Below are 23,110 nucleotides of genomic sequence, written 5' to 3'. Positions count from 1 at the left end.
AGTTTACAATACTGAAGATTACATTGTTTTTCTCATTTGAACATGCTCTTATAACCGAAGTTGGATTTTGAGGATCAATTTCACCAATAGATATATTTGACGTATTTGACTTTTAAACAAACATAAAAGCTGTGTTGACTTTAATCATTGCACTCTTCATATTAGATACCGTGGACCAGAATTAGAAATGTGGTCAATGGGAGTTACCCTGTACACCCTGGTGTTTGGAGAAAACCCTTTCTTTGATGTAGATGAAACAATCCAGTGTGTACTTAAACCACCATTTGTTGTTTCTAGATGTAAGTTAAATAGATACATGTGTTGTTTCTAGATGTAAGTTAAATAGATACATGTGTTGTTTCTAGATGTAAGTTAAATAGATACATGTGTTGTTTCTAGATGTAAGTTAAATACATACATGTGTTGTTTCTAGATGTAAGTTAAATACAGTCGACTCCACCTAATCGCATATCTCTTTATTGCATATTTCGGTTATTAGCATAATTTTCTCCTGCACAAAACCATTTCCTATTATTCTATTAGGGAAAAAATCACTTATTTGCATAGGCCTTGCAGGTGCATTTCGGTTTATTTTATAGAGAATTTTGCCTCATCCAGGTAAAGACAGGTTTTCCCAAATTCTATTTGAAGCCTTCAGGTCTTAAATATGTCAATCATATTTATTGTTGTAAAAACTATATTATCATCAATCAGGGGGTGTTAGTAATGGATTAAAAACATAATGGACATAAAAGACAATTTAAATTATTTCTAATTACATTAAAATAAACAAGCACCTAGGTGAACAAGGACTTTTGACGACATGCCAAACATCACCTTATGATGCTGCTTGGGGTTTGGCTTGGGGTATTTTTGTCCCTATTTAAATTCTTCCGACTACAAATGATTATCAATGTAAATTTAATTTTCTTTAATGAGCTGAACAGTTTTGAGTGAGCTTGGGTTACTAGGCATAAATATCAACCGAAAATTAAAAGTCATCATTCATTCAGTACAATGTCTAATGAAATTCAACTACCCTAAGGTGCCCCATACTATCCACACTTCATAGGATTATATCGAGGTCAATGACATGTATAATACACAACTATCAGTGTACAATGGTGATGAACAGAGGAATAAAAACACACAGACCATTTCAAAAGCCCACAAACTGCAAACATTGATGAATATTACACTGAATCCTGGCTGAAATATGAAATATGGGATTTTCTTTCATAGAAAGGTCAGGAAATTACTTGACTATTTATAGATGAGAAACACGTGGTTTTACTTATAAATACACACAACATAAAGAAGGTCAATAAACAAGACAAACACAATATATATTATTATTCATTGATGAAAGAACAATACAATGAGAAGGTCTATAACAATTAAATACCAGATCAGAAATGTTGAACAGTGATATTCCTGGTTGATCCACAGTATCGTCGTCTTACCTGAACTCACACTTCAGGTAAAATCATAATTTCGGTCATAAGAATAGCCCGGTTATTTGCATAATTTTTACTGGCAAATAGGCTATGCAATTAAGCGGAATCCACTGTACATACATGTGTTGTTTCTAGATGTAAGTTAAATACATACATGTGTTATTTCTAGATTTAAGTTAAATACATATATTTATTTTATAGACAGCAGTGATTTACCGAATGTTCCCAGTATAATTTTTTTTCGATAATTCACACTGTGAAATAAATTTGGTAATTTCACTCTCCTGCCTTCTCCCGCCAAAACGTCACAACACAAATATATCAATCCGCCGTTCACAAAATTTAAAATTAATGTTGAAAATAACATTAAATAATGCAGGAAATCTATAGAATAAATAGGATAATCAATCGGTTATTGTGAATAACTAAAATATGATCACTTGTGTCAAGAACGCATTAATTTTTAACTCGTGTGCAGAACAAGTTCTGCTAACTCATTAAATCTAGGCATTCTTTGTGATCATATTTTGGTTATTCACTCTCTCCAATTACTTATCCTATTAGTGTTGTGTCTAGATGTAAGTGAAATGTGTTGGTTGTTTTACAAATGCATTATTTTGTGCATTTATCTAAATACCAAACAGGTTACTGTATGCAAACAAAATAAATACCAGTATCTGTTTTTTTTATCTATATTTCAATGTTTTTATACCTCTGCTTCTAAAGAGTTGAGTTTATAGTCAAGTCAAACTAGTAAAATTTGACAATAAATATTAACTAATTGCAAAAGGATTTTAAGTTCTAATTAATACCAAAAACAAACACACAAAAAAATCTTAAATTATCTTAAAAACTCTTAAAGCTGAATTAGCTGTCACTTTCGTAAATTTTTGTCTCTGTTGAAATATACCTTAACTTTGAATTATTTCTACTAAATTGTACTTTTCCTGTATAATTTCATTCGATATCCACAAATAAAATGCATTACATACATGAAATAGGTGTCTATATATTGTCTTGCAAGACAAAAAATCAACCTAGATAACTTTGTATGCATGTGACTTCTGGTGACCTTAATATGCGCATGTGCTGTAAGGGTTGCTTCTTTAATAACAAATCTTATTGCAAAGCAAAATCCTTGTAAGTGCAACCCCACCTAAACCATATTTGGGGTTTTGATGAAACTTTATAGGAAAGTTTTGTAACATGTAGATGTGCATGAAAGAATATATTTACTGTCGGTGAACTCAAAGGGAGATAATATTACTTAAGTGTTTTGAATGTTAAATACAAATCATTCAACTTAACATTCAAAGGATTTTGATGAAAAACTTGGCAGGTTTGTCATCATATGTAGATGTACATTAAAGAATATAGTTACTGTCAGGGGACTGGAACGGGAGGAAGTCAAATGTACTGGTTGTACATTTAACTGAATTTGAAGGGGGGATGTATTCTTAGACAGGGATGATTTTCTTCTGGTCTTTTAACTGATTTCCGCTATTTCAAATCTGGATTTTACTGTTACAATTCTTTTTTTATTGTATATTTGCTTCCGATTTTGCCAATTTTCACTTGTTTGTTGTAAAATGGTCCCTGCTTAGAGAGCTTGCACACAGTAATTTTAGTTTTTTTTTACCCTTACATATCATGATAGCAGAATATATGAGATAGTCAAGAAGGAACAAAAAAAGAGATATTGATGTATTAACATGAATTTAACATGCAAATGTTAAAAATGAGGCAAAAAAAATCGACAAATAAGGGTAACAACAAAATTACCGATCCATAATCAATTCAAGTCCAAAATATATGTAAATCTGGCAAAGTAGATATTACACCACTGGTACCGCAATAGTCCTGACTTGGTACAGGCACTTCAACTGAAGTGTAGGGTTAAATCTAGATTTTACAGAACACTAAACCTGCCTCTTCCACTGCGGCATGACTATACCAGTGATGATTACAATGGTAGTTTTTCAGAGCTTAGAAATGCCTATTTTGAGTTATTTGCAAATAGTATTTTTAGAATTTTTTTTCTATGTGGCATAATGCTTTAGATTTGGATGAAAACATTTTCTGTAAATAATAAATATTTTAATGTTTTTAATGTATAAATTATTTTGACTTCACAATTATTAGTCTCACCATTTATTTCTTAATGATATTTTATATTAGAAGCTGCTTCCAATTCTTTCCATCCTGTGGATCATGAAATAGAGCTCTTGTCTGTTCAGGAGCTATTGCCAGTTTCCACTTCAAAACTTCAGTATACAAGTCACAACATTGATATGCTGTAGATTTTTTTAATGCATGGATAATTGTGATTACCTGGTAGTTTTTTTTAATGTAGGGATCACAGGCAAATTTTGACAGCCCATGCTGGACATTTTATCAAACTTAAGCAGATGTTTGTGTCATTCTTTTACATGCTCAGACCGAAAGTAAACTTTTTATGTAGTTATTTTACCATAGAAATTGTGTTATTTCATCACATACTCTGTCTTTTATATTATATATTAGAGGGAGCTGACGAGTTCGGTTTTGACCACACGTGGACGTTCAAACATGTAAACAGAACATTGTATCTCTTAGACTTTTTCATCATATTGGCAAACAGCCGAAAACTTCTGAGTGATGAAAAAAATGAAGAAAATTGCTAACACATTTTGTATATTTATTTAAATAATTTAAATTGGTCCGTTGACTTCTGTGTTAAAAAGATTCAATCGATGAATTAATAATTACAAACTACGACTGATTCATAGTTTCAGTTCCACATGCTTTCGTTACCTCTGAAAGATCGGCGGGAAAATTGTGGACTTTTTTTCTTAATTCTCAACTAATACATGTATGAAAATTCTCCGAGTTACTTCAAATGATTTGTATACGCAATAGGGCAGCACGTGCACTGTTAATGCAATTATGCTATCAACTAATCGGTTACAGGTAAATCACAGTCACAGGTGGCTGCACATCGGCTAAAATTGACACACACCTGTCAATTCATTTCCAATAAACAATTAGGAGACTGGTAGACAGGATGTTTATGCACTAATAAAACCATGCAGTCTGTAATTTATAAGGTTTGACAATTTTTTAATGTTCAATATTGGAAAATGGTTGTTGGTCAATGACCAGCATTTTTTACCGTTTCCGGATCCATGATCACCGGGTTAATATACTCTAGTTTTTATTGTAATTCTGACTGGCTACAACTCTTGTTATAGATTTCATTTTTGCTTGTTTTCAGCATTAATGTTCTTACTAATGGGGCTACTTCACCCAGATCCACTAAGACGGTCTACAATCAAAGACTGTGAGAAAGATAGATGGGTTAATCAGCCTGTAGATATAACTAGATACAAGTGGGAGGATGTTTTACCTAACTCAGGTGTGTTTGTCACTAGATACAATGGGGAGGACTTTTTACATAACTCGTGTGGATTTATCAACCTTTAGTTGCAACTAGATATATGTTGGAATGTGTTTTGCCTAAATCAGTCACTGAACAGATTGATTTCAAGAGTAATGTGTGGCTTAATATAGATGAAGCCTCAGTTGTTAGTGATTTTTGGGGGGGGGGGGGATCTCTAATATCGACTTTCTGTTTTGGTTGGAATGCTGTACTAGTGTATGTATACAATGTTTGCATACAGTTTATTAAGGAGCGATCAAGGTAAACATGATTCTAGCCGAAGTCAAAAGAATGTAATCCATTCTTAGACCAGACATGGAAAACAGACATACACAATAAAGAAACATAAAATAACTAAAATAATACATACAAAGTAACCAAGGTAAATGAGCAACTCAGATTCCACTAAAAACTGGGAGCATGGACCATGTGCACCGGTAGGGTAAACATCCTCTACTTTGCTAGAAATACCCACGGAGTTGCTCATAAAAAGTCAAGTCTTAGTAGAAGAAAAAGGAAACGACAACAATGACACGTTGAACAAATCATTTGGATACACCTTAACAATCCATGAGTTCATGATGTAGAATTTACATTACAATAAGATATACTTAGAAAAATTTCTCCACATCTGCTCTATTGGTTTGAATGAAATTTTATAGCAAGGTAAATATGTAGATGTATATCAAAGACGAAACCTGTAAAGGGAGATAATCAAACATTTAGCGTTGATATGATAGTGTCTGATGCATGCAAAGGGAGATAATCAAAGTTTAGAGTTGACATGATGGTACTAGTATCGCATTGCATATCACTGAGTGGGTGTATGTCAAAACATGGATGCAATAAAGATATAGAGCATTTTCTTTTTGCTTCTCTACAAACAAATGTTTTGACAAAAGATATGAACAATGACTTGTAAAATAGAGGCAACATCACACTGTAAGATGAAAAACTTTTTTAAAAAGAAAATCTAACATAATAATATAAAAATGGTCTACTGAAAAGGTTGGTTTGTTGAGTGCAAAACGAAAGTGAAAGTAGAGAAAATGACTATTTATAGTTAAATACTACTTTTCTGTCCAATCTTTGTGGACTCACCCTATTTTCTTTGTGGGAAATTATTTTTGCACATGTCCTTAGAAATGCTACATAAGTGAAAGGTTTATTGAATCAATTTACATATTTTTTCTAAAATTGTAAAAATATGCACTTCACTATAGAAGTCTGTGGGAAAATTAATACGATACTGAGACCTGATAGTGTCTGATGCCTGCAAAGGGAGATAATAAAACTTTAGATTTAGCATGATTTGAGTCCACTTTCTTCATTTTCTGTTGGATTTGATTGAAATACTGTCATGAATATTTCTCTTACAAATTTGAAAAAAAATCAATGAATATTGTGCAGGTACATGTATCAACTGAGGCAAGCTGGAGACATGGAACACATTTATTTTTTCATATATTCTGTTTTATTTTTTACAGTAAACTTTACTACAGAATCATCTAAGTTTATAGTAAAAAGTATCATCCATACTAAATACCTTCTTAACATATTTACACAAAATGAATACAGACACAAGAAATGTGGACAGCAGATGAATCGACAGATACACAGGTGATTCCTATAAATCTCCCTACACTTAGTTTGAAATGAATCTCCTACCACCTATACATGTATGATAATTTGGAGTTTGTCATTCCTTTGTAAGTTATCAATTTTTTTTATAATTGTAGAATTTCATGGAAACACAGCTTCAGACAACAGAATGAAATCTCCAGACCTTCACAAAGAACATGATAAATGGTTAAAACATAGTGGTCTGATGCCAGTGAAACCCGGCATTTAGCAAGGACAAGATGCCACTTTAATCTTAACATATTCTCTTATATGTACTAAACAGCTGTAACAAATGACTAATATATCTATACTCATGTAATAGATGTTTCTATTTTTATACCATGGTAAAGAACAGTATTTAGCAATTATTTGTAAATCTGAGCAGGGGAATAATTACTACAGCTTTCATACATATAGCTGGCAGCACATTGTATCATGTCATACTGTTATTATTTTCAATTAGATGGACTTAATTTTCTTAGGAAAAGGTTATATTGTGTAGGGCCTTCCTTCTAAATCTAATTTTGATACAAATTTCATTCCAGAAGGCCTGACATGTTAGAAAATTTTAAATTTGATGAAGATTTAATTTTTTTTTTTTTATTCCACCCCAAACAAACTTGTTTGCATTTGTGTATCTATACATCTATCTATGTTTCTTGCAACTGCTCTTAAACCGGGCAAGGGATTATGATTGAATTTTATAGAAAGGTTGGGAATCATTGGAAGATATACATTAAGAAATATTGTTATGGTTGGAAAACTCCAAAGGGAGGTATTCTAATGTATGTGTTTTACATGCAGACATGGTATTTTTCCTGCTTTTTAGCTTAATTCCACTATTTCTAAAGCAGAATTTTCCATTTCGATTCTTTTTACTGTATATTTACTTCCGATTTCGCCAAATTCTTTGGGTTTTTTTTACCTAGTAAAATCATTCCTTTACATGCTAGATCTTTAAAAGTGCAACTTTTCCTAAACCATTCACAGGATTTTGATGAAATTTTATTAGTAGGTTAGGCATCATATGTATATATGCATGATTGAATATAATTGCTGTTTGAGGATTTCAAAGAGAAATAATTCAGTGTTTAGGTTTAACATGTTAAACCTCTTAAATGAAACTTCACTAAACCATGGAAAGGAATTTATTGGAGAACTTCAAAGGGAGATAATCCAACTCATGATTTCACATTTTGAAATATCATAAGTGCAAATCTCAAAAAATCTTGATGGCTTTTGGTTGGAGATAATTGAACTTGAAGAGTTTAACTCCCAATGAAGCATTAGGTATTAAATTTGTGAGCTTGCTCACTTTATTTTTTAGTTTCTTTAATTGTTGATGTAAGAATTAGAAAAAAACTGTCTTAAACACTGCTGGGCAGTGGCATGTTACAGTTTATGATATTAAGATAATGTAGATTAAAGTTGAAATTTTTTTTTTCAGCATAAGAACAAAACCAGTAGATGTTACAATTATTATCATTGTTATGATTGAAAAAGTAGGATAATTACATGTAACAGAATAGGAACTTAATTTGTATCTTATGAATTTTTATCTATGCTTTTCACAAACTGTATTTGAGAAGGTCTAGGAATTGAAGTAAAAGCTTTCGTAATTTCACAATTATCTCATGTAGACTGTATTTATGGAGGTGAAAATAAAACACCAGAAAAATTTAATACCTCTATTCATAAAACAAATAGTGAAATTTGGCACCCTAAAAATTACCTGCTATATGGTATTTTTTAGTCCAACTTCCCATAGACTGCTCTGGATTTATTTTTTTTTTAAAATATAGAAAAGTAAGGCATATGTAGATGTGCATGAAGCAAGGGATTTATTGCTAAATGCTTGAAAGGACAGAGTAGTGAACTTAAAGGTTTTAGGAGTCCAAGTGGGGTTATCTGCATTAGTCCTCAGTATAGTTTATTAGTTGAGGATCTATAGAAGACACTCAAAGTTTGTTTATAGTTATGCAATAAATTAAATAATTAAAGTCTGTGTAAATTAAAATTGTTACCCTGAAACATGAAGTAACTATGCATATGTTGTATTGATGAGTTTTTTTGTTTTTTTTACCTTTTTATTGATCAGTTTTATGTTATTTTCAATTATTGTGATTACATATATGGATCAAATTTATGAATCTCCTAGTCATATTTGTCATGTTGTATATACTACATTGCTGGAGATATTGACCTATAACCTAGAACGCTCAGGGGTCAATGATCAGGGTCATTTTTATCATTAACCACTTGAGATAAGGTCGATGGCTGGTTTTTTTTTTAATAGGAGTCTATATTTTTTAAATGAAGTAGTGGTAAATTCTGCTGTTAGGCAAATGCATATTTTTACAAGTTTTTCTGATTCTTTTTTTTTTCAAATTTAGTCATTTCCTCAATAGAAAACTTGTATACAAATATAAGTGCTACTGTTTGGAAACTGCTCCCCTGAAGATACATGATCCGTAAAGCTTTAAGTTCGAGAAAAAATCATTTTTAGTTTTAATTAGTAGAGTTTTCTTAGGAATAGTATTCTTCATTTTTTTCATAGAATTACAGGGAACTTGATTTAGATCATACTGTGTTCTCCCAATAATAGCACAATGTCCATGGAGTATTCATTTCTGGTGGCACAGGGCTTAAAATAGTAGACATGCTTGTCTCAGTACCTTACAGGCATGGGGAGAAGACTGGCACATACACATTTTGTTCACGAAGAGGGACCGAAATCTTCATATCATCTTTTTACCTGGTATGTCATAAACATGCTAGTCACCATGTTTTACAGGGGAGAAGACTGACATTTTGTTCAAGAAGAGGGATCGAAATCTTCATATTATCTACATATGTCATTTAACAGTTGATATGTGTTCTGTTGTTATCGCTGAACAAGTGGTTTTTCACAATTTAACCAATTTTCTGGACCATATTTTATACAAGAAGTGTTCTGTTAAAGGCTCAATTATCTCATATTCAACTTCAGTGACCTATGATTTTGAGTATGCCCATCAAATTATCTTACACAAAAATTTGTCTGAAAAGTTATATTTAAAATTAATATGGAAAGCATTGAATGTACAAATTACAAAGTACTAGTATGTGCATAATATCTTTATTCCAAATTATGATTCTACTGAGATGGAGTTTACAGGTATATTTGATGGTTGTATATTATGTGCTTTTGAAAATGTGTGTACAATTTTATATTCCATCCAGTTAGTATTTAAAATATATAGTATTTATAAATAAGATGTAAATAAATTTTAGTCGAAACAGTAGTATTTGCCTCATTTCAAGGACATTGTTCTTTATCAATACTATATTTGTATGAATTAACATGTCTTCAAACTCTATCAGACAGTGGTATCCAGGATTGTTCAGGGTTAAAGATCTATATAGGAATTGGGAGTCAAGGGACAAGATAAAATAACCAGGCTCCAAGAAGCCTGAATGACTCTCCTGGTTCAGTTTTCGCCCTTCAAGGGAAATGACTAAGAAAGAGTTGTACTACAACTTTGATGACCTTATCATAAGAATCATTTCATCAATTAAAAGTTATTTTTTGTTACCATAGTTTTCAAGATATTGGCCAAAAAATGCAAAATGAGTATTTTTTGCCTTTTGAGGGAAATAACAAGGAGTTGTCCAACAACTTTGACCAAAAAGAATTTAGTATGCCTTATCATAAGGATGCAAGGGTGTTAAGGTGCTTTGAGGAATTTTTTTGGTAAGGGAAATAACTCTACATTGACATTTTTGATGTCAGGATGGCGGGACCATAAGGAGTGGTCTTTTCTGAGAGAAAACGTTCGATTGCTATCGTATTAGCATCGTGCAAACAGTATGTTGTGGTTCTTATGATGCATATTAATTTCTTGTTTGACAAACAATTCTTATTTTTTGGTTTAAAACTGATCGGAAAGTGTATTTTGAAGAAAACTGGTGAATCTTGCCATGCCCAGCTTTAACTTTAGACCAATCAATGGCTTTTGGTCATTCATCAGGATGAATGTGAAGCTTTTCTACAAGGTCAGCTCAGCTGTCAACACCCATGACACTGCTTCAAGTAAACTCTGCATGATTTCACCATTTCACCAAGTACTGATGACACAAGAGGGGGAATGATAGGTAATTAATGTTGATTTATATACCTGTATCTGTCAGGTCTGAGCTACATATGTATAAAAAGTGCTCCTTGGAAATATATCCCAGTTATCAACTCAATTATATACACATTCTTTACTTAGACAAAAAAGGGACAAAATTCTATGCATATCACAGGCATACATGTATATAGACTAAGAGTTAGTATGATAAAAGCTACTGTTGTTGTTGGTGGTCTGTTCCTCCAGTGACAGTGGAGCACTCTAAAAATGTAGATACATATTAAATTGTATGTTCAGACACTTTATGGGACAGGATAGATTGTACATTTCGCCAGTGACTATATTACTGGTACAGGGCATAATGACCTGTTGTGTTGATCTGCATATACATGTATGATTAAAGGTTTCCATAACATACTTGTTAATAAAGCAGACACAAATCTGGTTTGCTAGTTTGACTATTGCTGTTTACTTTATGGAATCTTTAACACACTTTTCCTTAATTGCTCTTAGTAACTACACAAAATGTATGTTTATAAATGACATGCAGTGATAAAACTTTGTGTGCATTAAGTATGATCACAAGAAGTTAAAAGCTATATATATGTACAATAATGTTGGTTATTAAAAAAATATGTACATACATGTATTAACAGTCTGCACATAAATATGTAAATTGTTTATACCCACACAAGTGCATCTCTGAACATTGTGGACTACAAATTTTACCAAAGAAACAAATGTACATGAATATTGTGGCACAATAATGAGGATGGGAACAATATATGTCATTGTTAACCACTGTATGAACAATTTTACACAAGCATATACTGTACATGTACATGTAGCTTACCAGTTTTTTGGACCCATATCAGTGTACATGTGTATACATCTTGTGTTAAAAGAGCAAGAAGAATAAGATTTACAAGCAAGTATGACAGTATGGCATTGATAGTTTTTGGACTGTTAACTGAGCGGATATATACTTGTTAATTGTAACCTTATAAGTTGATGGTCTGTTTCTAATATTATAATCCAGTCTTAAACAGAAGTGAGACACTCAATGTTTTGTTCAGGCTATAAAAAAATCATTTGTAACAAAAAAGAAAAGTATTTGTACATTCTGACATGGGTACATATACCTGTACAGTGTGACTAAGTATTGTTATAGGTAACAATATCATTTTTGAAAAGGATAATTTATGTCTTAGCATTTGTACTTAGGTCATTATTATGCATGCATACATCATTTTACATGTATTTTTGACCATAACATTTATGTATTATATTTGGTATTATCATGATTATCATACTACCTATATGTTTAATCATCAAAGAATTGAAAAGCTAAAATACATTGTGACATAGGGTCTCACTCGCTTTCCATTAACTTTTGTATTGAATCATGCGTAGTAAGTACAAGTACCTGAACTTGCCATTGTACATGTATGTGCATGTGCATTTACCTTTCATTTAGGTGCTTGGTAATTATACATGCAGGCCAAATAGTCACTAAGTCAGTAGTGATTGAGGTACATTATCTGATGTAGCATGTTCATGATGTTGACAAAAAATAATTTTCGATCATTAAGCTAGATTGAATGCATGCATATGATTAACATTTAGGGACCAGTCATTTTTGTCCCCATTCGGCAAATGCCACATCCAATTGATTTCATATTTGGTATATAGTCTAAGTTTGAATGACGTTACGGTTGAACGATTTTTACAGAAGTTATGGCCCTTGGACATAGAAAATTTCATGAAATTTTATGTCTTCCGGACTGTTTTTGTAATGCCTCTTCCAATTGATTTCAAATTTTGTATATAGTCTTATCATGACAAGTTACAATTTAAATTTAAATATTATTGCGGCAAAATGGTTTATATGGAACTTATGGCCCTTTGACATAGAAAATTACATAAAATTTTATGTTTCATCATTTTGATGCAAATTGCTGCTGTCATTGTAGAGTTATTTGCCCTTTAATTCATAATAACGAAGTTTTTTTCAACTTTCCATGTGATAGAATGAGAATGCCTTTATGCAGCTTTCTGTAATGCAAAAATGTTATTATCTACTGTAAAATGAAGCTCGGGTTTAATTTTGATGGAATTTGCTTTTGCTGTTCAAGAGTTATTTTCTCTTGATTGTTAAAAAAATAACACCATCCATTGTTAGTTCACTTATATAAAAAAAATCTCATAAAGGCAATGAGTTCAAAGGCCAAAAGGGGACACTGTATTGCATCAGCAATACTGTCAGAATGCTTGTTTTATCTCCAGGTGTGGGCTGGCAAAATATAAATTTACATTAGAAAAACAGGACTGACTCCCTTTTCAAAATATGGTAAAATTAATATTCAACCCACCCTCTTTCAACTACAATGTACCGGTACTAAAAAAATAGAAAAAAATTGATACCCCCTTTTAAATGCATGTGATGGAAGTATTTCTGCCAAGTGTAAATGCATTAAACAAAGAATTGTCAATTTTACTGTCAAAATTATGCTTGAGTGTCAGTATTCATTTCATAATGAAAGCATGTATAATTTTGATTTAAAAGTCATAAAGTCTGCAGTATAAAAGTGCAAACAGGCTAAATAGGAAGTGGTTTATGTAAAAATCCATTTAGATTGATCAGGGATTTATCTTTATTCAGACTGAGGCAAAAAATAGAATACAGAATTCACAGGAAGTAATTTTATAAGCAAAATGGAGTATAATAATAATCTGAAGTGCGTTTTACATATACAGGGATTTTATATGCAGACTGGAGTAAAAATTACTATATACGCATACATTGGATATGATTGTATATGTTGATAGGAGTATGAAAGTGCTTGAGATTGGTGAATGATTTCATGTGCAGACTGGGTTATAATAGAGTATTAAGCATCCAAGTATAAAAGTGTATATTGCGTATATACTCAAGGAGCAATACTATATGTGGTTGGGGGTTAAAAATGCTTATAGCATACGCAGGGCGTACTTTGGTATAAAAGCACATATTACATTTTCTGGCGTAAATTTTATTTGTATCATATAACCATGACTAATTAATATTAAAAGAAAATCATGATCCCCTCCCCCATTCAATAAATCAGAAAATGTGTTTTTTTTTTTTTTTTTTTTTTTTGTTTGTTTGTTTTTTTTTTTTGACACCCCCTTTTTTAGCTACCCTACCCCTGGAGATAATGACCAGTCCCTTAGTATTATAACCCCACTCAAAGAGTGGAAGTATATTGCAATCACTTTCTTTATTCTTTCATATGATTTTTTTTGCCCTTATCTCAGCTCTCAAGTTTAGTATTTGGTTTTGGATAGATTGGGTGTACACTATAAATAATTTTGGTTGCTGTCCGATATCAACTTCCTGATTTATCTTGTACGAAACTTCACGTTTAAAATATTTAAAAACTACTTGTATGTACAATGTACATCGTAAATGTGTGCCGATATATATTAATTCTTTATTTACAGACTTCAAAGTTGTATGAATGGACCTTTACTATAGTCTGGTTTGTAACCATTTGCCTCTACTAGTGCCTGGATTATGTACATGATGTAAGTAGCATAGACTATTGCAATTCATGTATTTTAAAAATTTGTTTATAACAGTAAAAAATTGAAAATTGTCTTTAACTATCTTGATGAAAACAGCAGTGCATGTTTCATGTAGTTTTCTTGTGCAACTTTTGTATCATATGATTTTCGTAATGATGGATACAATAACATGTGTACATAACACATCAATGTAGAAAACATCTGTAGGGCCTTTCGAGGGGAAGGTGAATTGGGGCACAATAACTGTTCTTTTTCATATTTGAAACCGGGTTCTTTGATATAAATTTGAGAAAGGCAAAATGGGACTCAATAAAAATACCACGAGGAAAGGGCAAACTAGCGTAGGCAAAAACATCTAATATTGGTCCCAGTATATGCAGTGGGGTAAGAAACAACCTTTCGTTGAAAAAAATTGTTATTTTCGTGAAAATACTGGCGAAAGAGCAATCCACCCCTTTCAAAATCTTAAAAATTGAAGACTGAAATTTAAGCGGTTAAATCCTAGATATTGAAACAGTTTATGATTCAAGAGTAATCAATGGAACCAAGGTTATAGCGATAATCAAAAGAATGTAATCCAGGGACAAAGAACAGACATGGAAAACAGACATATACAACAAAGAACATAAAGTAACTAAACCCATACATATAAAGTAACAAAAGCAAATGAGCAACTCGCACTCCACTAAAAACTGGGAGCATGGACCAGGTGCATCAACTTCCACCTTTCCCTGGCTATACCTGCAGTTTTGTCTGCACAAAAATGACAGAAAATTTGAACATAAATTCCGCCCTTAGTGCATATGTCAAGCAAAGTGAAACCGATAATCCGTTTCTCCCTGCGACGCTTCGGAATAAATGTATTTTTGTCGATATTTGACAACGACGGTACCCAAATTATTAATTATAAATAAGCCAGTTATATCATGTTCAGTTTAAACTATGATTGACATCCTATGTTTCTTTTTTCGGTTGATAAAAATAATTTGAATTCCAAGTTTACTGAAAGAATATAACATTTCAAATGCAAAAAGGAAACAACAACAATAATAAAATATCACAAGAAGAGCTATTACATGCCAATAAATTACCAGAGAATAGACCCTTTTTCTGGTAAGGTGATGAGCATGCTCAATATACACTTCCGCGGGGTAGAGCTTGGGTAGAACGAAAGAATTTTCCTCGCGGAGTGTAAATTGAGCATGCTCTATACGCATACTCATCGACTATCCCCAATTAGCACAAAAGGGTCTATTGATGAAACGTTTAAATGTTTTAAAAACTTGATTACCCAGTACATACAATTAAAGGGATTTTACAAGATTTATAAATGTCATTCCACTTATTTTTTTTTACATTATAATACATATATTATATTTTGAGTTAAAATACCATTTGTCCGACAAACGAAATCATATTTTGTTAACATCGATATCCCGTAGCGTAAAGTATGCGCACAGCGGGATTAGTACAGAAAAATAATGTTGGTGGATCAGCCCAAACTGCTGTGAATAATCCAGATCAATCAGTAGTTACATGTCAACTGTGCAGTGCTGACCCAAAGATAAAATGGAGATGTTTCACCTGTACCAAGTTGACCTGTGATTCGTGCATAGACGGGACATACCAGAAAAGTTGGAGGCCATCTTATAATTCAAATTGAAGACGATAATTGGATACAATATCATCTTTACCTGATATAGAATGTTTAGATACATATCATCTTTACCTGATATAGAATGTTTAGATACGTATCATCTTTACCTGATATAGAATGTTTATGCTCTTGCTCAGATGGTTCTATATGGATAAGTTGTGATAAAAACAAACGAATTGTCAATTTAATGGCGGATATGGGAGGTAATCTTGTAAGTAAATCAAAGTTTTTTTTTAAAGAATTGGTGCCTCCGTTCAAAGTATTTTTCTGAATTTAATATTTCACAATGGCTGTAGATACTTCAAATAACCTTCTTTTTATGCCAGGTACAGTTATCATATCCATTCTCCATGGTATTTATTTCATATCAATGGTTTGACAAACTAATATTAACAGTCCCTATATAGATCCGATCCAAAATGTGAAAATTATATCCATGTAACAGGTCAGGGGTTACTTATGTTATACGGCTATCGTCGGATGTTCGATTGGTGTAAGCTAACAATAATTGAACCATATGGAACACTTAAAAATTAGTTTAAACTTTATAAAAAAAAGACAAGCGTATTCCTGCTTTTTCACGAGGGTTAACGAGCACGCGTAATGGGTTTATACATCTGTTGGATAACTTTACTGGTATATCATCCAATTTGAAAGTAAGAATCGTGGTTCTATCTGAAAAAGGCGAGAATGTCAATACTCACGAAAATTTCGTCCCTGGAGGAATTTATTCAACTCCACAAGATAATGTTATAGTTATGGACCGCATATCTGGAAATTTGCACATTACTAATTGTTTTTGGTTATCCTGTTTCCTTGTGTAATACAAGAGACGTTGGTATTACCCGGCCGTATACATTCACAGTAACCTGGAATGGATCAATCTTGATCTGTTCCAAAAGAAGCAAGATATTTCAAGCGAATGAGAATATACAAAGCGAATTATATCTACGTACTTCGGACAGATGTTAGAATAAATTGTGTAAGGTGTATTTCCAAATGTTAAATTTTCCTTTGAGCAAAAAAAAAAAAAACATTGGGCATAGGGTCTTTGACACCTAGTGAAAATATGAACAAATTATTGATATAAATTCATAAGTTAACAAGTACTATCTTTGAAAAAAGATAGCCGACTTAGTAAGATTTGTTTTCTACATTTCATTTAGGAAATAACACGTGATACACAATTTCAATTTCCGATACAACTTTTTTTCGAACGCCGCTAAGTTATCAGCATTTGGCCAATTGGGAAACAGAATTGCGATCAGGTGACTTTCGTTTCCATGGAAGAGCTTCTTTAAGGTCAAAGGGTAAAAAGCAAAACTATACCGACTGCGTCGCAAAAATGTTTGTCAAGAAACATGAATAAGGGCTTGTACTTAAATATAAACTTTTGTTAATTGTATTTTTGTCAAACGAACGGTTTTTTTAAGGTTAACACAATATCCAAAAACTCAAACATCAGTAATAACAATATCTACAGACATGCTTCTGCTTCTTGATTAGTTTGAATACGCCTTCCATACTTGATACAGAATCCTGGATCTTTTGTTCAAATATTTATCGGTTTGATAAACGTAATTCCCTGTACAACCTTCTAATAAAAGTTATCCTGTGTGTAAACTGTATTCAGCAGATATAAGGTTTTGAACAACTGAGTTCTGTACAGACGAAAAGCAAAGTCAATAAAATTGCGCCGCCAATCTGCAAAAGTCATGTGACACATGAACCCAGAATGCCGATATTTTTCACTGCCAAAACGTGCACTGAAAAATCGACTCGTTAGAGCTTCATCGATTACATCGGCAAAATTAACCGATATGCTGCTCATCTTTGTTCATTTTATCATTAAAATATAGCAATAAAAAGCCAAAATATCTCACAGAAGAGATTCTGTCAGCTTTTTCCAGACCAACCCCTTGTCAAAAATTCGCCGCCTAGCGAAATAAAAATAAAGATATCTCAATTTCTAGATTTTGAAACACAATGAAGGACCGATATATTTCTGAGCTGCAGTGAATGTTTTTACTTGCGAAGTGGTGTTAAATGCAATTCTGTCAGCTTATTTAAAATTTCGTTCTTGACAGGGGAGGCAACTGTGTTCGGAAGTGTAAGTAAAATTCGGAAATAACAAGTACTTGTTGCATTTTGACGCCTCACCTCTTTATATTACACACAAAATATATATATACTATAATTTTAAATACAATTATAAACAGAAAAAATGTAGGAATACATTTTTATTTCAAAATTCACTGCACTGAAATCAATTTGGTACATATGAGACTGTAATGGGTTCTACTTAGGTTTGTTCTTATACAAACTGAAATAAATGACTATTTTTTATATATATATAGCTACATCCACAAATTAATAATTAATTATTTGTTCATTAAAATAATGTATGCAAGGATTTTTATAGCATATTTCAAACTCCTTAATTGGTGTATGTAAGCAGAAAGAATAAAGACATTAAAATTATGGACCATTCTGACTTGGTTGGGGCAATCCAATTTGCCTTTTGGGAAAATATATGTGTATTCGTGGTGTATAGGCTAGAAACCACTAATTCCACTTCCCTTAGGCTTCTATGTTAATTTCACAATATTCAATGGCTTCTCTGGACTTTACCTTAACTTTAACCTGGAGAGGACTATACATCAGCATGATTCTACATATGTCAGCTCACAATCCTCAGAATGGCATGTGGGGTTAGCAGACTTGCAGTGCAGTACTGGTCACCGGAAGTGAAGTGTCTATAAATAGCATGGGAAATCCCAGTGTTTTCACAAGATAGGGGTATATTTAGAAATCATTATGGAGATTAGGCTTCACATCACAAGAAGCAAAATGCACCTACAAAATGTACAGAAATGTTTTTTTCTTTCAGAAACTGTTTAAATTTTTTAAATGAGATGAGAACTTTTTTCACAGCACTATGAGGAACAGGGGTAATTTCTGCGTAGGACTATTTTTGCGTACGTTCCAAATGCTCATTGGTTGAATTGGTGGTCTGTAACCTGTATACTGATGATAAGAATGAGTGTTTACACCATGCTAAACACAATGTTCGCTGTTTCAACGTAGATTTTGCGTTGGAAAATGGGGGGGGGGCTTGAACCATTTCATGACTAATCCCATCAAAGATAACGCACAAGATATGTTAGGGTGGCATAACTAACCTGAATAAACATGCTCTGGTCCCAATTTTACCATTTATTGTTCGTATCAACAGGTATTTTGGCGAGATATCGCTTGATTTTGTCACTGACAGCGACGTGCACATTCCATTTCGGTGGTCTCAAAAGTTTGCAAACAAACGGTGATCCCGACTTTGAAACAGTTAATCCCCTTAGATGGTCAAAGATCATTGGTCAATCTACAGAGAATACCCCTCTATCTTTAATTATGACGTGTTAAATGCGATTTTGTCAGCTTTTTCATTGGGTATTATGTTTTCCGTTTTCCGAGAGAGTGATTTTATTTCGATCTCATCGCTCATCATGAACTCATGGATCGTTATGGTATATCCATCAGCACCATGAAAACTGATTTATTCAACGGGTCATAGATTCCCTTTCCTCGTTTGTCTACCCCGTACTTGACTTTTTATGAGCAACTCGGCGGGTGTTTCTAGAAAAGTAGAGGACGCTTACCCTACCGGTGCACCTGGTCCTTGCTCCCAGTTTTTAGTGGAGTCCGAGTTGCTCATTTACTTTTGTTACTTTGTATGTATAATTTTAGTTACTTTATATTCTTTGTTGTGTATGTCTGTTTTCCATGTCTGGTCTTTGTCCCTGGATTACATTCTTTTGATTACCACTATAATCTTGGTTCCCTTGATTACTCTTTGACAGTTGTAGATTTATTCTATGTATGTAGTTTACATTTTTGTTGTTAATGTTATATAGAAGTTAAAACCTATGTTTCTAAATTTGAGATATGCTTGTTTGTCATATACGTATAAAGATGCATTTAGCAATGTTTCAGTGTTAGATTTTTTTTAAACAAATGTTTTTGATGTTATTATTTTAAAAATCTTCTCAAAAACTACTGCACAGAATTAAATGAATGTTAGTATTTTTGTTTTATAGGGTATTGACAAAATGACTGTTTGGATTTTTGATCTGTTAAAAGCATGACCGCCATTGCTCAAATCGAACGTTGGGGTCAGATAGCAGATTTTTCCATATATCTCCAAAACGGTTAGGTTTAACCAAATCCTGACAGACTAAAACTATTCAGCATGATGAGATCTATCTGTGGTCAAATTTTGGTGAAAATCTGTTGACCCATGTTGGAGTTATTGCCCTTTTTGGGGCGTTTTTTTGCTGTTATTGGTGTTATTACTTTACAAAATCTTCTCCGCAGAAACTATTCTACAAAATTCAATGAAAGTTGACATTCTTGTTTTATAGGGTATCCTTAAGGCACTGACCATTTTTATACTGAGAATTGGGGGGGGGGCTTGGATTTTCAATGTTGCTAAATATTTTTTTCTACTCTTCTTAAAACTATTTGATTATTTTTTCCAGTAGCAAATGAATTATATATTTTTTTTCTCAGCATAATGGCAAATTTGTTTTTGCCAGTCAACTTAACGATAAACAATAAATGGCCCGTGAATTAAATAAATGGGACAGGAATTTCAAAATTAGGATTTTTGTTCACGTCAGTTTCTTGTATTTAGGCCTTATAACACACAAATCTTTCAATTCTTGTTGACCAAAATAATGTTTCTTATCTGAAACTGATGTGGCTATGGATTTAGAACATGTCTATACATCAGATAGCTAAAACTAGGCTATAGCAAACGTTTGGTAAGGAGTACAGAAAAAAAATCCTGACAACAACCCCATATTGTTGGTGAGGGTTGGATGTAATTTACTTGGCCTAAGCAAGACAATGCCTTGTCTGTAGCCAGGAATTGGACAAGAAGCTGCCTTTTTTTATAAAACATAACAAAGCACGAGAAAGTCTGGGACTCGTGCAGTCCAAGAAGCTTCCCTTGCGATAGCATGAAAAAGTCTGGGACTCGTGCAGTCCAAGAAGCTTCCCCTACGATAGCATTAGAAAGACTGGAACTTGTGCGGTCCGGGAAGCTTCCCCTGCAATAGCTCGAGAAAGTCTGGGACTCGCGCAGGCCGGGAAGCATCCCCGGCAATAGCACACACACACACAAAAAAAAAGACTCGTGCAGGGAAGAAGCCCAAGTCACAATCAATTATGCATGGCCAATCTACCCAAGTCTACCCCTTCTTTTGCCTTGCGGATTCCACTCTCGATTATGTGTGGTGATGTTGCTATCTGAGCGTCTTAGTATATGGCCTATCCATCTCCATTTACGCCTCTTGATGGTGTCAGTAATGGGTGTTTGGTTGGTATGTTCCCATAGTTCTGGTAATTTATCAGGCCGTCTGATTTGTAGAATCTGTCTGAGGCATTTGTTTACGAAGACCTGTCGGTCATGTTTGGTTTTCTTCGTCTGTTTCCAAGTCTCCGATCCATACAAAAGATCTGATTTGACATTTGTCTCGTATATTATGAGTTTTGTTTTTAGGCTGTTGTTTCTGCTCCTCCAAATTGGCCTTATGGTTACAAAAGCTTGTCTGGCTTTTCCAAGTCTCGCCTTGATGTCCTCATCGGCAACTCCATTCTTTGAAACGACACTGCCAAGGTAGGTGAAGTTGTTGACGTCTTCAATGGAATCTCCATTTAGCATGGTGGCTATCAACATCAAGTTCTTCTCCAGAGGTAGATCAAGAGCATCTGGTATATCTTCTTAATTTAAAAGTGGTCCATCTAGGTTTGTTTTCATACTGCCATCTTTGTCTACCACTGGTTTGGATTTGTTGGTCTTTCTACCTGCCAGTTGGCATGTAATGTTGTACGCAGTCAGTCTGGGTGTCATTTCTGGCCATTGCATTCTTTGATTTTGAAGCGAACTCGTTGATGTAGGTTCTTTTATCCTGCTTGGTCTTTCTCTTTACTTCTTTCCTGATGCTTATGTGTTACCTCGTCAACCAGGTCTTAAGGGAAAAAAGTTTCATCGAAGGAAAAATTATTGTAAAGTAAAATCGAATGTATTTTGCAATACATATGCACATATCACAAGTATTTTTCACGAATGTTGTATTGGCTTCCGATCATGTAATGAAAATATTAATTAGTTTCCTAATTAAATGTGTTATGTAAAAGATATATACAAATTTAAAGAACGGTATATACAGGTAATAATTTTATCTTAAACAGATAAAAAGTGCTATGAAGTGATATTTGTAGTTTAACTGTTCATGAAAGACGCACATTATTAAGGTTTGACAAGAGTCTGCTTTAGTGGTCGTTCAAGTAATTGGTATTCAGGGTCACTAATTATACAAGACCAGTACTAGTGCTTTACTAAAAAATACGAGATTGTGTGTAATGTTGGATAGTATTTTGTTACAAATTTTAATAATTTTTTATTATTTTTTTATTGACTTTAAGTCTGCGTGCACACGCTCTGCTAGTGGGCAGAACAGGCTGTATACTATGGAGTCGAGTAGTTTTTTACTGAATAAAATTGTTAATATGTATTAGGCACACTGGACTACTATTAAGTCTTAAGTGTTGTAAGGTTTCAACTCTGTTCCGTTTGGATTTGCACATTCGCTAAGAAATTTACTGACGACTTAAAGAACATATAATTAAATTTGAGTAGGTCAGGTTCTTATAACAATGTTAAATAACAAGACCCATTGAAGACAACAAAGCCATCATCTCGGAACTAATTATGTTGTGCTTGTTTGGGAACTTTTCAACCATAAAGTTAATACGTTCTTAGGCTTGTTTGTCGCATATTCCAGGACTACATACTGTCCCCATTGTGTGTGGCATATGCCAGGACTACATACTGTCCCAACTGCACATCTCTAATTCCAATATTAGAAGTAAGTTCTCATTGTTCAAAAGTATAGCACAGTCTTTTTTTTTCACTTCAAAGTAGACATGCTTTCCACCGCCTTAATTAGTTCATTACTGAACATGCTAGTATACATGATTGTCATGTCATAAGTACCTGAGAAATTTTTTGTTGTTTAGAAACTGTAATAGTTCTGAACTGTCTTGTACATAAGTTCCTTGGTGTTTAACTATAGGTAGCAAAAATTAGTCAAGAAGTCTACACAAGTAATGCGTTGGAGAACCACAATAGGATATTATCGGAAGGCCTGGTTATAGTAGTTCGTGTATTTTCGTGCACCCTTCTTAATAGTTTAACATACTGGATTAATATAAA

The 23,110-nt window shown here is 33.1% G+C and overlaps 1 protein-coding gene across 1 annotated transcript in view; it reads left to right on the top strand.

Moving 5' to 3' along the window:
• The window catches only part of LOC148597783 (PAS domain-containing serine/threonine-protein kinase-like), a 43,770-nt gene extending 33,988 nt beyond the window's left edge, over positions 1–9,782 (top strand). The window contains exons 18-20 of the mRNA XM_088560568.1: positions 166–299; positions 4,711–4,851; positions 6,615–9,782. Of these exons, the coding sequence (XP_088416694.1) occupies positions 166–299; positions 4,711–4,851; positions 6,615–6,727 (388 nt within the window). The 3' untranslated portion in view covers positions 6,728–9,782. The remainder of the gene's footprint in view (positions 1–165; positions 300–4,710; positions 4,852–6,614) is intronic.
• Positions 9,783–23,110: the final 13,328 nt, after the last annotated feature.

Source organism: Perna viridis, chromosome 14 (genome assembly GCF_037379345.1).
Source record: "Perna viridis isolate PV_CMFRI_1.1 ecotype Kerala chromosome 14, ASM3737934v1, whole genome shotgun sequence".
Lineage (NCBI taxonomy): Eukaryota > Metazoa > Mollusca > Bivalvia > Mytilida > Mytilidae > Perna > Perna viridis.
Note: the sequence above shows the minus strand (reverse complement) of the source record. Positions and strands in the feature narration are given on the sequence as shown.